This window comes from Haliotis asinina, chromosome 1 (genome assembly GCF_037392515.1).
Source record: "Haliotis asinina isolate JCU_RB_2024 chromosome 1, JCU_Hal_asi_v2, whole genome shotgun sequence".
In the NCBI taxonomy this organism is placed as follows: domain Eukaryota; kingdom Metazoa; phylum Mollusca; class Gastropoda; order Lepetellida; family Haliotidae; genus Haliotis; species Haliotis asinina.
This window is the reverse complement of record NC_090280.1, coordinates 82,246,560-82,260,472: the sequence shown is the minus strand read 5'-3', so window position 1 is coordinate 82,260,472 and position 13,913 is coordinate 82,246,560. Positions and strand designations below refer to the sequence as shown.

At 42.4% G+C, this 13,913-nt stretch overlaps 2 protein-coding genes across 2 annotated transcripts in view; one reads left to right on the top strand and one right to left on the bottom strand.

Annotated features, from left to right (window-relative positions):
• Window positions 1–4,877, top strand: part of LOC137283450 (uncharacterized) — a 37,979-nt gene extending 33,102 nt beyond the window's left edge. The window contains exons 26-27 of the mRNA XM_067814952.1: window positions 1,017–1,161; window positions 2,134–4,877. Coding sequence (XP_067671053.1) covers window positions 1,017–1,161; window positions 2,134–2,258 — 270 coding nt within the window. The 3' untranslated portion in view covers window positions 2,259–4,877. The remainder of the gene's footprint in view (window positions 1–1,016; window positions 1,162–2,133) is intronic.
• A 1,748-nt stretch (window positions 4,878–6,625) lies between these two features.
• Window positions 6,626–13,662, bottom strand: LOC137283456 (cellular retinoic acid-binding protein 2-like). Its single transcript, XM_067814965.1, has 4 exons — window positions 13,468–13,662; window positions 11,607–11,776; window positions 11,197–11,307; window positions 6,626–7,996 (listed from the first exon to the last, which is right to left on the bottom strand). Exons 1-4 carry the CDS (start codon window positions 13,553–13,555, stop codon window positions 7,946–7,948), a joined length of 420 nt encoding a protein of 139 aa, XP_067671066.1. The 5' UTR covers window positions 13,556–13,662; the 3' UTR covers window positions 6,626–7,945.
• Window positions 13,663–13,913: the final 251 nt, after the last annotated feature.

Below are 13,913 nucleotides of genomic sequence, written 5' to 3'. Positions count from 1 at the left end.
TTTTGGTTGGTTTGTAGTTTAACGCTGCTCTCAGAAATATTCCAGGCATATGGCGGCGGTCTGTAAATGATCGAGAGTGGACCAGACAATACTGTTATCAACCACAAATGGGATACGGTAACTACCACCCGTGTCGCCGCTTACGAGAAGCATGGATCTTCACGGGTGGCCGAAATCTTGATGTCAAGGCAGTTCAAAAACTGAAACACTGTTCACACTACCTCCAACTGGATTACTGGCAAACAAGGATAAGCTGAGCACAGCCGTATTAGCCTGTATGAGCGTCACCCACTGGTGCTCTCCATTCTGAACGAAGGGGTCCCAGGTTGCCCGCGATCCAGTGTAGTGCGATGATCGCGGGCACTTTCTCGGCAAACTCCTTCGGACAGTATCAATTTCATCGTCATGCACTATACGGGCACTCACTCGCCTACATCTGCACAACCATTCACAAATCAAATGGGTTAGCTCATTGCCGTGCACCACCCACTTCTCGTAATCGCATTTTCTGCGCCGATCCAACTTATCCTTGTTTGCCAGCAAGCCACTCATATAGTCCGGCACAGTGAGAATGTGGTCTCACTTTATCAACGTTTAACTTGGTGATGCAGGGTTGGATATTATTCGTATTTCTATGCAAGCGCTATATCTACACGAACCCTTCATGATGTGTATGATATAGAGCAAGCGATAAACGTACTTGCAAATACACGTGACAAACACTTCGATGTGGTTGCCATATCATGCACAATATAGCCCAGTAAAAAAAGGGGTCATTATAACTCGTGGATCTTTTATTTTCCCCATTTTCTTGACAACAAATACAGTTACCAAATAAAGTCTCATTTGTTCACAACTGTTTGCGTAAATTATGTATTGTACCGTCGTATTTGTTAGGGTGTGTTTTCTTAAGGGAAGCGGGGATGTGGGATAGCCAAGAGGTTACAGTTAACGCTTGGTCTGAATGTTCACAAATTGAATCTGTCTAAAGAATAATACTCTTTTTATGAAAACAGCTGGATGAACTGACACTAAGTGAAGATGGGAAGTTCGTCATAGGCTGTCTGAGAAACCCTGCCAAAATCGTCACCTGGCATATTCAAGACCTAAGAACACCGTACGAAAAGTGCATGGATGGCAGAGCCCTTTTCAGGAATGAATGTAAGTCAACTTTTCTTCTATGGCAGGGGCGGGTCAGCATTCCCAAATTTCATCACCATGAAACCATGCTCATTTTATGAAATACGTTTCAGCATATCACCGAGACTCATTATTTTCTGACATTAATGTTATGTTCATCCGACGGTTTAACCTTTGACCTGCTGCTTATATTTCGACCAATCCACTACGACTAAAGTGATATGTGCTCATATTTAAATCATTACTGCTTGACAAGTATTAGATGAGCCACGACCTGACAAATGACCCCAGTTTGCGTATATGGGAACGCCTTCCAAAACATCCCATTTGAAACAAGGAAAACCGGTTGTCGTCTACATATTGAAAAGTTCATCTAATACTTGTCAAGCGGTAAGTCGTGGGTAGGTGGGGGCGGAAGTCGACCATGTGGATAATAATAAGCGCTTGCAGCAGTTATGAAATTTTAATCCGTGACTCGTAAATATATTTCATCGGTGAGTGAAATGATCTCATCTTGGCAACCATATGTTGTGATCGTGATGGTACCCACTTGTCCTGGAAACTGTACGAACCCTCCGAATTCTTGAAATGTTTCCATTTCGCCCTCTTCACCTCTAGGCCCAGTTCTGCAAATTGGCAAGCTGGCGAACTGCCCAGTGGTCTTATGTCTTGTGCCCAATACAGTCGACCTATACGTTCCTTCTTTTTCAGTGAGACCCGTGAAGGTCCCGGGGTAGAATAGGCCTTCAGCAACCCATGCTTGCCATAAAAGGCGACTCAGCTTGTCGTAAGAGGCGACTAACGGGATCGGGTGGTCAGGCTCGCTGACTTGGTTGACGCATGTCATCGGTTCCCAATTGCGCAGATCGATGCTCATGTTGTTGATCATTGGATTGTCTGGTCCAGACTCGATTATTTACAGACCGCCACCATATAGCTGTAATATTGCTGAGTGCGGCGTAAAACTAAACTCACTCACTCACTCTTTTTCAGTGTTGGACATGAATCTGAAACTAGACGAGGCGGAACCTACTGATGATAGATGCTCGACTGATGACAATCTCGAGTCTGCCGAAGAAGAAGGGGGAACCCTCGACGATTTTTTCGATAATGAATGAACCCCACACACCAAAGTCTTAAAGTGAACAGCTCCCTACACGTACTATCAACGGCGTCTGGATGCTGACACGACCTCATCTACCTGTACAGCATAATATGACACTGTTTGCCAGTACTATTAACGCAGCATTAGAGAAATTGTGATCGAATCTAATTGTTTGCCGTTAAATCATATTTATATGTGTTTATGTTTCAAGTTAGTTTGCATGGATGCATGCACAGAATTCAGTACATTGTTATGTTTACCATGGCAATATGCTTGAACAATTGTTCGGGATTCTGTCATTATGATTTATTATCTTAGGTTATATTGCAGTATTTTCATCGCTTGTATTAATCAGCTAATAAGCAAAGTACTTATTTTCGGACTTTGAAATTAGATAAGTGTGTATGTGTGTGTGTGTGTGTGTGTGTGTGTGTGTGTGCGCGCGCGCCTTTGCGTGTGTGTGTGTAGTTTGATGTACAGAACCATGCTAAAAGTATTCGGACTCTTGACGTAATTTCCATAGACTTCCATGTTAATTTAGTGTAGCATTTTCTTGAATTTTTAATTTTCGTAAGACCCATGTCACATTTTGCACATTTGTTGGGAATCATCTTACCTATAATCACATAATTTCTGTTTAAATTTCCGTTGTTTATTTATCGAAAGGCAACAATTCAATCAGCATGTGTACAGTGCCGTGAACTCCTTTAACATGACGGCATGACGGCCCATGGGATTGTGCATTGTAGAACCATACATAAGTTGATAAATGTGATGTCATTAGTTAAATACTGGTCGCAAAATTAAATTGAAATTATGTGATTGTGCGCAGAGCAGAGATGATTTCTAATTTGCCAGTCAATTTTTTCATAGATACAAAGAACTCACTTAATGAAAATTATTTATGCTACACTGGGAAATAACGTGTTTGTCCACTGAACTAACATGTCCGTGGAAATTACGTCAAGTGTCCGAATACCTTTTGCACGGGTCTATAGATAGATAATTAAATATATAGACAAGGATAAACAGATTTCATCTGGTTCAACGGGAAACGCCCTGACGTATAGAATGCCCGTGAGACCTTTCGCCAACAAGGAGATCGTGGGGTTCCTATTTTCTGTGGGACATTTTTCTATAGAATACCATGGGAAAAAGTCCTTTGGACGAAATAATGAGTACCGTGAAGGTTTAAAGTTCCGTCCATGTTTTTAATGCTCTATTAATGGCGATAATACTACATGCGTGTCCTACATCTTCATCAGTATTATGTGTATTATCACCATCATCATCACTAATATCACATAATATATTTGGGGCACACACACACACACACACACACACACAGAGAGAGAGAGACAGACAGACAGACAGACAGACAGACAGACACATACATACACACATACATATATATGGTATTGATGTTCACAATGTATGTGTATATAGACCAGCGACAGCAATGGAATCATCAAGGTAACATTTGTGACAGTACATGCAAGTGATCACTTGTTCGATACCGGTGTTACAACCAAGAAGTTTACATCCATATATAGTCATCCATCGACAAACCAGTGAGTGATTTGATAAAAAATAGTCCTGACTACTTAGATCATTTATGGCATTATGTTATTGTTAAAATCATGAAAATTATGAATCACACATTGAAAGAACGTAGCTTTACAGAACTGCGCTGTCTAATGTTAAGTTGTTGATAAGGATCATGCGATTGGCGGTGAGAGATCTACCGTTCACATAGCGGCTCTCACTGGTCCAACTGACCGTACTTCTGACGCTCTCTCGGGCGTGTATGATTATTGTACGTGCGCTTCCTGCAATTTTAGGAAATATAATCATAAATCGTTATGAATTTCAAAACTTCAATATTATGTAAATAACTTATCAACATTAATCTGGAACATTGGGCATATATTTCACATGTCTCGGAATACTTTAGTCTGACTTTTTTTAGTCGATCATAAATTTTTTAGCCAATTCATTTTAAATTCCACTTGGAGTTTGACCGCAAGGTTACACGAATGTTCAGCTTGAGAAAAAAAAAAGAGTCATTTTTAGTTTATGCTTTGGGATTTAATATAGTTTGGGGGTTTTTTTAAATTATATTTGCATATTCATCGAAATTCATTTGTGATTATTATACCCTTTTCAAAAATATAATTGGAAATGTAAGGTGAACATCAGCTAACAATTACCTCAGAAGTCAGAATATGTCATTCACGATCACGTTAGTTAGTGAATATGTCATTCACAACAATGCTTTTCTGTTTGTGTTAGTTGTATCAAGGAGGTTTTACCCTTTGAAATGAATAAGCTAAAACAAAAACAGCAGTACTTCGTTCTTCGGTGATATTAAGTATCAATGGAACCAAGCTAGAATAGAGTTACCGTTCCTGTTTAAAGTAGTTCTGACCTTCCTACGCCAATATGAAATTCTTCCAGAGGAGCATTAGTTTCTATTTGTCCCCGAATAAGTTGGTCTCGAATATGCTGGGATATTGATGAAAGCAGCGTAAAGCTGTACTCTCCCACTCAGTTACTCACTCACTTTCACTAATGTTATATAATGTTATAAAATGTTATAGCCATACAGCTGAAATACAGCGATCGCCTATCATACTGACATGTTGTTTATGTTGTAACAAACGTTACACAATGCCAAAGTGGAACTCCCTTTTCCAACATGGTGGAACCGCCCCTTGGTTCCAGTTTCTCAACCGCTCATATCGAGCTGGAATGTCCAGCTCCACTGTCCACTGTCCGCTGATGTCATAGATCACATGTCAAAGACCCCTGTCCGTCACTCTGGATTCCACGGTATGATCCCATCTATGATGTTCGTAAATCTCCATTGATGTATTGAATATGTCGTGATCGACATAGATCCGTGAAGATTCGGGTTAGAACTAATCTTCAGTATCCCATGCGTCAGTGACGGCTAACGGGATCGGGTGGTCAGGTACGCTGACTTGGTTGACACATGTCATCGGTTCCCAATTGCGCAGATCGATGCTCATGTAGTTGATCACTAGATTGTCTGGTCCATACTCAATTATTTGTTGACAGTGTCATCGTATGCCCAATGCTCATAGTGTTGATCACTTGACTGTCTGGTCCATACTTGATTGTCTGGTCCTATTTACTGACCGCCACCATATAGCTTGAATACCTTTGAGTGCGGCGTAAAACTAAACTCACTCACTGTGATGGGCTGGCTGGCATATATGTGATCACTGTCCAATTAATTCTCATAAACCTTACACTGTGTGTTTCAAGTTAGTGAGTGAGTGTGTATTCACGCTGCTTTTAGCAATATTCCAGCAATATCACGGCGAGGGACACCAGAATAGGTTTCACACATTGTGCCCATGTGGGTAATCGAACCCGGGTCTTCGACGTGACGAGTGGACGCTTTAACCACTGGGCTACCCCACCGCCCATGTACTTCAAGGACATCACTGATAATGCTACTGTCTGCATTCATTATCGTTCCAGCCACTTGAGTGAGTTTAGTTTTACACCGCACACAGCAATATTCCAGCTATATCGCGGCGGTCTGACAATCTAGTGATCAACAACATGAGCATCGATCTGCGCAATTGGGAACCGATGACATGTGTCAACCAAGTCAGCGAGCCTGACCACCCGATCCCGTTAGTCGCCTCTTACGACAAGCACAGACGCCTTTTATGGCAAGCATGGGTTGCTGAAGGCCTATTCTACCCCGGGAACTTCACGGGTCCCATCCATTTGAAGCTACATACAGCTCAAGATGTAACCTGCGTTAAAGATAATTGCTCTTACATACTGTGTGCGTGCTCATGCGTGTGTTTGTGTGTCGTTGTTGTAGTGCAAGCTCACAGAGACGCCATGCTGTTTTACAGTGCTAGTCTATGAGATAAGCTAATTGTTGATATCAGTGATATCATAACACCCCAGACACGGGAGCGGAGATGTTATTCATCTTCCAACGTAATGACTCATTGTAACTGATAGTCTCGCTGATACGATAAACCTACGCTGTGTACAAGGGGTCACTGTCCGATTAAAGCGCCAGTGACTGATTCAGAGCTACATGCATATATAAGCGTCTCCTTACCCAATATAATGATGTGTGAGGTTTTCAGTTTATGTGCGTAAACTAATTTATATTATCAAATTGCGGTTCACTCTGTCGTCGTATCCATGCGCCATGTTCTAAGGTTACTACTGTAGGGTATATTGGTTGAATCATCCCCTCCTGGATTCCGCGCCAAATTTTTAAGAATTCCGCGGCAAATTTATGCAAATTCTGCACTCTATTTTTCAATATTCTGACAAACATTCTGCGGTTAAAACATTCAGAAAAAACGCAACAAAACATTATGCAGAACTTCATGGTTTAATTTTCAAACACAGATATAAAGTTAAGTCGACAGTACACATCACATCTTGAGTAAATTTGATGACAAAGCATTTACACCTTTTTCTATGTTTGAGAATTAAACACACGCTGAAAGTTATTTCTCTCGATCGTAACTTTGATGCAGACGAACAACTTTCATGCAAACAACAATTTCATACCTAAAAGAAATCTGAAATAATTTCAATTTTCAAAATGATCCATCTTGAGACTGTAATTGCAGTGTCAAATTCATCTAATATTATTCGAAAGATGCCTAAAACTTGCTTCAGTAATAAAGTATCTTTAATCATGATTATTTTGAAAATGTTGTCACAACAAATATGTCAGTCCTTTTCATGCGTAACCACTCCTACTTTTGACATTAACTCGCAATATAAAATACGCAAATTCCGCGACAGAAAAGTGGCAAATTCTGCTCGAAAATGTGTTTTCCGCGGACCAGACGTTTTTCTGCATGGCAAGGTAAATTCCGCGATTTTTTCTGCAACCGCGGAATTGCTGAATCCAGGAGGGACTGATCATTGATAAGTCACTCTGTCGTCGTATCCACGCGCCGGTTCTAAGATCACTACTGTATGTTATATTGGTTTAATCATTGATAGGTCACTCTGTCGTATTCATGCGCCGGTTCTAAGATTACTACTGTATGTTATATTGGTTTAATGATTGGTAGGTCACTCTGGCGTATTCATACGCCGGTTCTGAGGGTAATACTGTAGGTTATATTGGTTTAATGATTGATAAGTGTAAGATACAGATGTTATTCTTCTTGTGTTATATGTAGCATACTAACCAGCTATTGTATTTTATAACAAAAAGTGCTTCTGTGTGATACCTACGTTGTGTAAACCTGAGAGGTCAATTATCTCTGTTCATATCTCCAATATATATCCTGTTGTGAAGTTGATAAACTGTTTATATGTCCAAAAATATTTCCTGCTGTAAAGATGCTAATTGGGAGATAAACCTTCGGCACTGGAAAATCAGAGGTATATAACGAAATTGTAAAAGCTATAAATTTGATTTAAAACCGAACGCGTAGCTTCACCGACGTCAAAGATGAGGTTGAGGTATATAAAATCTCATGAAGAGAAAAAAATATTACCAGCGCTTAACGGTCATAGTACTTCACAAAGTCGACTCAAAGTATTTTATTTATTTTATAATATAACCTATAGACTTCCGTGACCAGTATTGTGGTGTTTCGATGTATCATTTCAGACCATCAGGTCGTTGTCTTCATATTCACGCAGAGGCACTCAGTTTCTTCTTCCTTGTCGCTAGAGCCGCTTGAAGTACCGTGTACACACCACTTCGCGAGCATAAATAGTCTGAAAACAAAAAACATCGAAAATAGTTTCGTAAAGGTAAGACCTGTGAAGAATTGATCTCCGGTAATAATAGTGAATTTAGAGTGAATTTATATAGCGCATTAATCCATGCTCAGTTGCATGCTCTAAGCGGGCATATGGGTGGGTATAGAGTCATTCTGGAAAAGCAGTATTAAATAGATAGGTTTATAGCTGAGATTGGAAAGAGGCAAGAGTTGACGACTGTCTGAGATAGAACGGGAGTTTGTTCCATTTCTTTGCTGCATCAAAATCAAAGGAACGTTGTCCACAGATCACAGATGGAACTGTCAACAAGAGCTTGTTTTCTGAACGCAAAAGATCGAGCTGGTTTGTACTCTGTGATCAAATCACACAGATATTGTAGAGCGTTTTCATACAGGCATCGATGCACATGACACAAGATCTTATAGCTGATTCTCTGTCAGATGGGCAGCCAGTGTAGGTCATGTAAGATCGGGGTGATGTGGTCGTACTTCCTACAGCTGGAGACTATCCGAGCAGCCGTATTCTGAATGTGCTGAAGCTTGATGCTGATGGACTTGGGTGCACCTGCGAGGAGACTGTTCCAGTAATCAATCCTAGATGTTACCAAGGAGAGAATCAAGATGATGAGAGATTCCTGGTGAGGTACTTTCGGATATTGCTGATATTCGTCAACTGGAAAGAGCAGACTCAGGAGATGTGGCTAACATGTTGCTGTAAGGACAGTTCTGAATCCAAAACAACACCCAAGGTCTTCACAGACCTTGTGACGTCAATGCTCAATGAGGACCCGTGAAGGTCCCATGGTAGAATAGGCCTTCAGCAAAAGGCGACTGTGCGTGTCCTAAGAGGTGACTAAAAGGATTGGGTGGTCAGGCTCGCTGACTTGGTTGACACATGTCATCAGTTCCCAATTGCGCAGATCGATGCTCATGTTGTTGATCATTGGATTGTCTGGTCCAGACTCGATTTTTTTCCAGACCGCCGCCATATAGCTGGAATATTGCTGAGTGCGGCGTAAAACTAAACCAAGTCAGTCAGTCAATGCTTGAGTTTCCAATCTGAACTGTGGTGAGAGCAGACTGGATGCATCGTGCAGGTGGGCCTATTAGCATACACTTTGTCTTGTCGTCGTTCAGCTTTATTGATGTTCATCCAGCTTTTTTTGTGTACAGCACGTGGTAACATGAACAAAAGCTGCTTGTTGGTCCAAACGTCATCAGCATAGAGGTGTCTTGGCAGCTTGTGCAGGTCAGTGACTTTACCCATGCTTGTTGTAGGAGGCGACTAATGGGTGGTCAGGCTCGCTGACTTGGTTGACTCGTGTCATCGTTAACCAATTTTGTAGATAGATACTCATGCCGTTGATCACTGGATTGTCTGGTCTAGATCGCAGCCATTAAGCTGAAGCACTGCTGAGTGCGGCGTAAACCTAAATTTACGCACTTTGAAAATTACAAACTCCCCAAGTGGCCTCCTACCTAGCTTCCTGTTTTGCCGCTACACACAACAATATTCAAAGTATATTTCGAATCCAGTGACCGACATCATGAGCACTGATGCACGCAACTTCGAACGATGACGTGAAATAATCGGCAAGCAGGACCACCGGATTCCCTTTGCCGCATCGGTTGCTGATGACCGATCTCAATCGGAATTGTCATTGGTGGTATATTTAGTCGAACCGGCTTTTGACATTCTCTAGGTTAGACAGGTAGGTTGGGAGTTCTACAAAAACTTGAAAAGAGTGGGTTCTCGATGAGTCCTTCTTCATAATCAGCCCTAATAGATATACTGTACAAAGGTTAGAATAAACAGCATTCGAGCTACATCACGCATAGGATCACAAGAAAACCGGTTTCACTCGCAACACTCATGTGGGAATCGAACTTGCTGCTATAATACGAATGGACAAGCCACCCGTTTACTGACTAGTCTACACCCTCTTAGCCTTACGTGACTTTGAGCAATATTAAGCCGTAACGCTTTACTTGATGCTTTTACGCCGCATGTAGCTGTATTACTACAGAGGTGATGCCAGAAATGGACTTAATGTACAGGTAGGGAATCGAACCCGGACATACGCATGACGACTTGCATTGTACACTAGGCTACCTGGAGTGGTATACCTACCAGAGTTCGAAATAACTGCCCGTCCGCAAGCAAAATGTTAGCTGACCTTTGATCGGGCCTGTCAAAAGTTACTGAAGCTGGCCTGCATCCCATGTGTTTCAGGATCCTGACTTGCTAAGTTAAGCAACAACATCGTTCTCAAAAACATAAACAAATAGTCAGCTGCACCTTCTTACAAATAACTATCAACATCGTAAGCGGTAACGTCGATGGACAGTTCTGAAGTGCGAGATTATGACCCCTGTGACGCACCACTGGTTGAAAGCAAAACTCAGACGGATAAAGAGGGTTTAAGAGGGTTTCTGCAACCCCAGGAATCTGAGGAAGTCAGAGATGATGAACAGATAGCTTTACATGCATATGTGGCAGAGGGTGGTGGGGCTCAACAGCTGAAGATTCTGAGTGTGATAGCTGCGATGAAAGTGATGGCAGCATCTCAGATGCAGACAATTATGATGTTGAGGATTTATCCAAGGACGATGACTGAAGTCCTTATGATAATTCAGTATGAAGATAATTATGCCCCGCAACGTGTTTTGCTGGGGGTATTAAAGTGGACTCCGTCCGTGCGTCCACCAGTGCACATTTGTCTTTGTCTCTTTCAAACCGTTTTATATTTCTTCATCAAAAGTGACACAAAGATGGATCTGGTGCCTTTTGGTAGTTTTGGAATTCTGAATTAAATATTTTGGCGTTTCCATCGCAAGAAGTTTGCCTTCAGCTGAATTTGGTGGTAGTTGCTCTATAAACATAACTCATCATAACTAGACAGACATATTCATGAAGAATATTTTGCCACTGCGGGCGATATTGATGACCTCCTCTGCATGTTTCAAAATGTATGGGTATTCTTGGAGTCCCATCAATGTCAGAGGCTCAGAGTTAATAGTGAAAAACAATTAATTTGCGAAATGAACATTAGAAATGTTCTCATATGTGCTGTTTCATTGTCTATAAATTATCATGAATTATTCGCGCCAGTAAGGTGTCAGAAGGGCTTGTGATATTTTTGGGTCACTAGCTCCACTGGGTAGTGACAGTTTGAATCTGCCACTGATACTTACCATCACCATCTCTCCATCAACGACATCGCGGACTGTCCTCTGGGACGGCAGTTCTGAGTCGATCGGCGTCGCTATAGTCTCGAGCTTCCCGTCGCTGTAGGAAGCTATCACCTGTAAATACAGAGTGTTGGTGCCATTGTAAAAGGTGACTAACGGGATCGGGTGGTCAGTCTCGCTGACTTCTTTGATACTGTCGTCGTGTTCCAATTGTTAGAGCGATGCTCGGCACTGAATTGTCTGATCCAGATTCGACTATTGACAAAAAGCCGCAATATAGCTGGAATATTGCTGAGTGCGGTGTAAAATCAAACTTACTCACACACCGATACAAATACATGTGAGTGAAAGATGATCCCAAGGATTTATTCGGAGAGATCTTCTTTTCAATTGATCCGCACCAGCACCTTTACCTTGTGTTTGACACCGTTCCTCTCATTCTCAAACTCTTCGTCCAGTGTAAAGTTGTCTTCTCTGTCCCAGAATCCAGTCTTGTACAAAATGCGGATTTTGCCGTCTTTCACTTCAACTTCCTGTTCCGGTTTTCCTGCAGCTGCTAGTTTCCTAGCAACTATATTTACCCCTGCAAAAAAGGTACACTCAAGTTAGTCGCAGAACGATAACCCTATCATTGTGTGACTACCTCCATGGTCTAGTGGTTACAGCGTCCGCCCCGAGAGCGGAAGGCCAAGCGTTCGATCCCCGGCCGTGTCAAGACGTTCAAATACGGTACTTGTTGGCCCCTGCCTGGACCAACAAGTGCTTCAAACAGTTCAAAATTAAAATGCAGGTGTTCGGTCAGCTAAATACGTTGTTCACTGGTCCCTCGGGGTCCATGGGCTTATGTACCCTCGAGGTTTGTTTAGGATCTGCGGGCTCGGGGAACATAAACACACCTCGAAGGTACATGAGCCCATGGCCCCCTCGCGACCAGTAAACAACTATATTATCCCACCCTCTATTCCTCACGGGACACAATCTTGTAAACTGATAACATATCCAGCCCCCTATTCCTCGCGGGAACTCTATTCGTTACACGGTGTTTTGAAAGAGTATACGGGACTGTAAGGCGTTTGTAAATTCCGCAGATAACTCGGGATGACTTAGTTTTTTATCAAATTTGAGCTTTTGCTAAACGACTAGTGAAATACAGAAACATTTGGTGACCTTCCCCGCACAGTATACCTCACTGGACACAATCTTGTATACTCGTGATATACTCCGCACCCTTTTCCTGAAGGTGACACAACCAGGTACACTTGAGACCTATCCCATCCCCTATCCCATCCCCTATCCCATCCTCTATCCCATCCCCTACCCCATCCTCTATCCCATCCCCTACCCCATCCTCTATCCCATCCCCTACCCCATCCTCTATCCCATCCCCTATCCCATCCCCTACCCCATCCTCTATCCCATCCCCTATCCCATCCTCTATCCCATCCCCTACCCCATCCTCTATCCCATCCCCTACCCCATCCTCTATCCCATCCCCTATCCCATCCTCTATCCCATCCCCTATCCCATCCCCTACCCCATCCTCTATCCCATCCCCTATCCCATCCTCTATCCCATCCCCTATCCCATCCCCTATCCCATCCCCTATCCCATCCTCTATCCCATCCCCTACCCCATCCTCTATCCCATCCCCTATCCCATCCTCTATCCCATCCCCTATCCCATCCCCTATCCCATCCTCTATCCCATCCCCTACCCCATCCTCTATCCCATCCCCTATCCCATCCTCTATCCCATCCCCTATCCCATCCTCTATTCCAACATGAAGATACGGACTAGAATTCGTTAGTATATTTTATATGTATTTTAAATGGCCGTAATGCCAGTTTTCGACGTGACGAGCGAACGCTTAACCACTAGGCTACCCCGGAACACACACCCCTATAAGACAGACAAAAGAAAGAACCCGTGAAGGTCCTGGTTAGAATATACATCTTCAGCAGCCCATCCTTATCGTAAGAGACGACTAACCCGATTTGCTGATCGGGCTCGCTGACTTGTCATCTTATCCCAACTGCGTAGATCGATGCTCAAAATTATATTGATTAGATTGCCTGATCCAGAGTAGGTTATTAACAGACCCCAGCCATATAACCGAAAAGCTGGTTGCAGCATTTAACACCAAACAGACACAGACAGACTATTACTCGTGGGTCACAAAGTGGTACAGTGGGGATATATTTTATCTAGGTTCACGGTTATTTATCACTTGATACAAACATATGTATGAACGTGTTTTGCAATGACCCGACTCACCCATTTCTTTCATTAAATCTTCGAATTTTTCGCTCCGGCACAGTTTCCATTTTCCACTGAATTTCTGCTGAATTTCCTCAAGGGCCATGTCTAGTGAGAAGCTGTTAGTGCAGGAGAAGGAGAGTGTTGGTGTAACAGTGTTACATCTGCAGGTCGGTCAAGGACTGGCTACACATGACCAGATAACAAGATCATGTGCTGTATCAGACAGGCCATATCACCACTGTCACTCTCTCTGGAAACACGTACTGACGTGTCAACTTTGCTCTTGTACCTCCATCGTGGTTTATGAGAATAAAAATAAAATAAAAACCACGTTGAACAAAAGTTAGTCAAGTAAGATTTTTTTTTCTATTTTCATGTATTTGAAACGAAATTCTATTTTTAAAAACATATGTTCCGGAGCCTGTTCCGTAGCCAAATTGTTGTACTTTTAATTACCTTCT

What these genes read in the sequence shown, in the direction of transcription:
- LOC137283456 (XM_067814965.1), bottom strand. Translation starts at nt 13,555, where the DNA reads ATGGCCCTTGAGGAAATTCAGCAGAAATTCAGTGGAAAATGGAAACTG. An exon ending in AGATTTAATGAAAGAAATGG is followed by an intron (nt 11,777 to 13,467) that starts GTGAGTCGGGTC and finishes CCTTTTTTGCAG; the next exon opens with GGGTAAATATAGTTGCTAGG. An exon ending in GGAACGGTGTCAAACACAAG is followed by an intron (nt 11,308 to 11,606) that starts GTAAAGGTGCTG and finishes CTGTATTTACAG; the next exon opens with GTGATAGCTTCCTACAGCGA.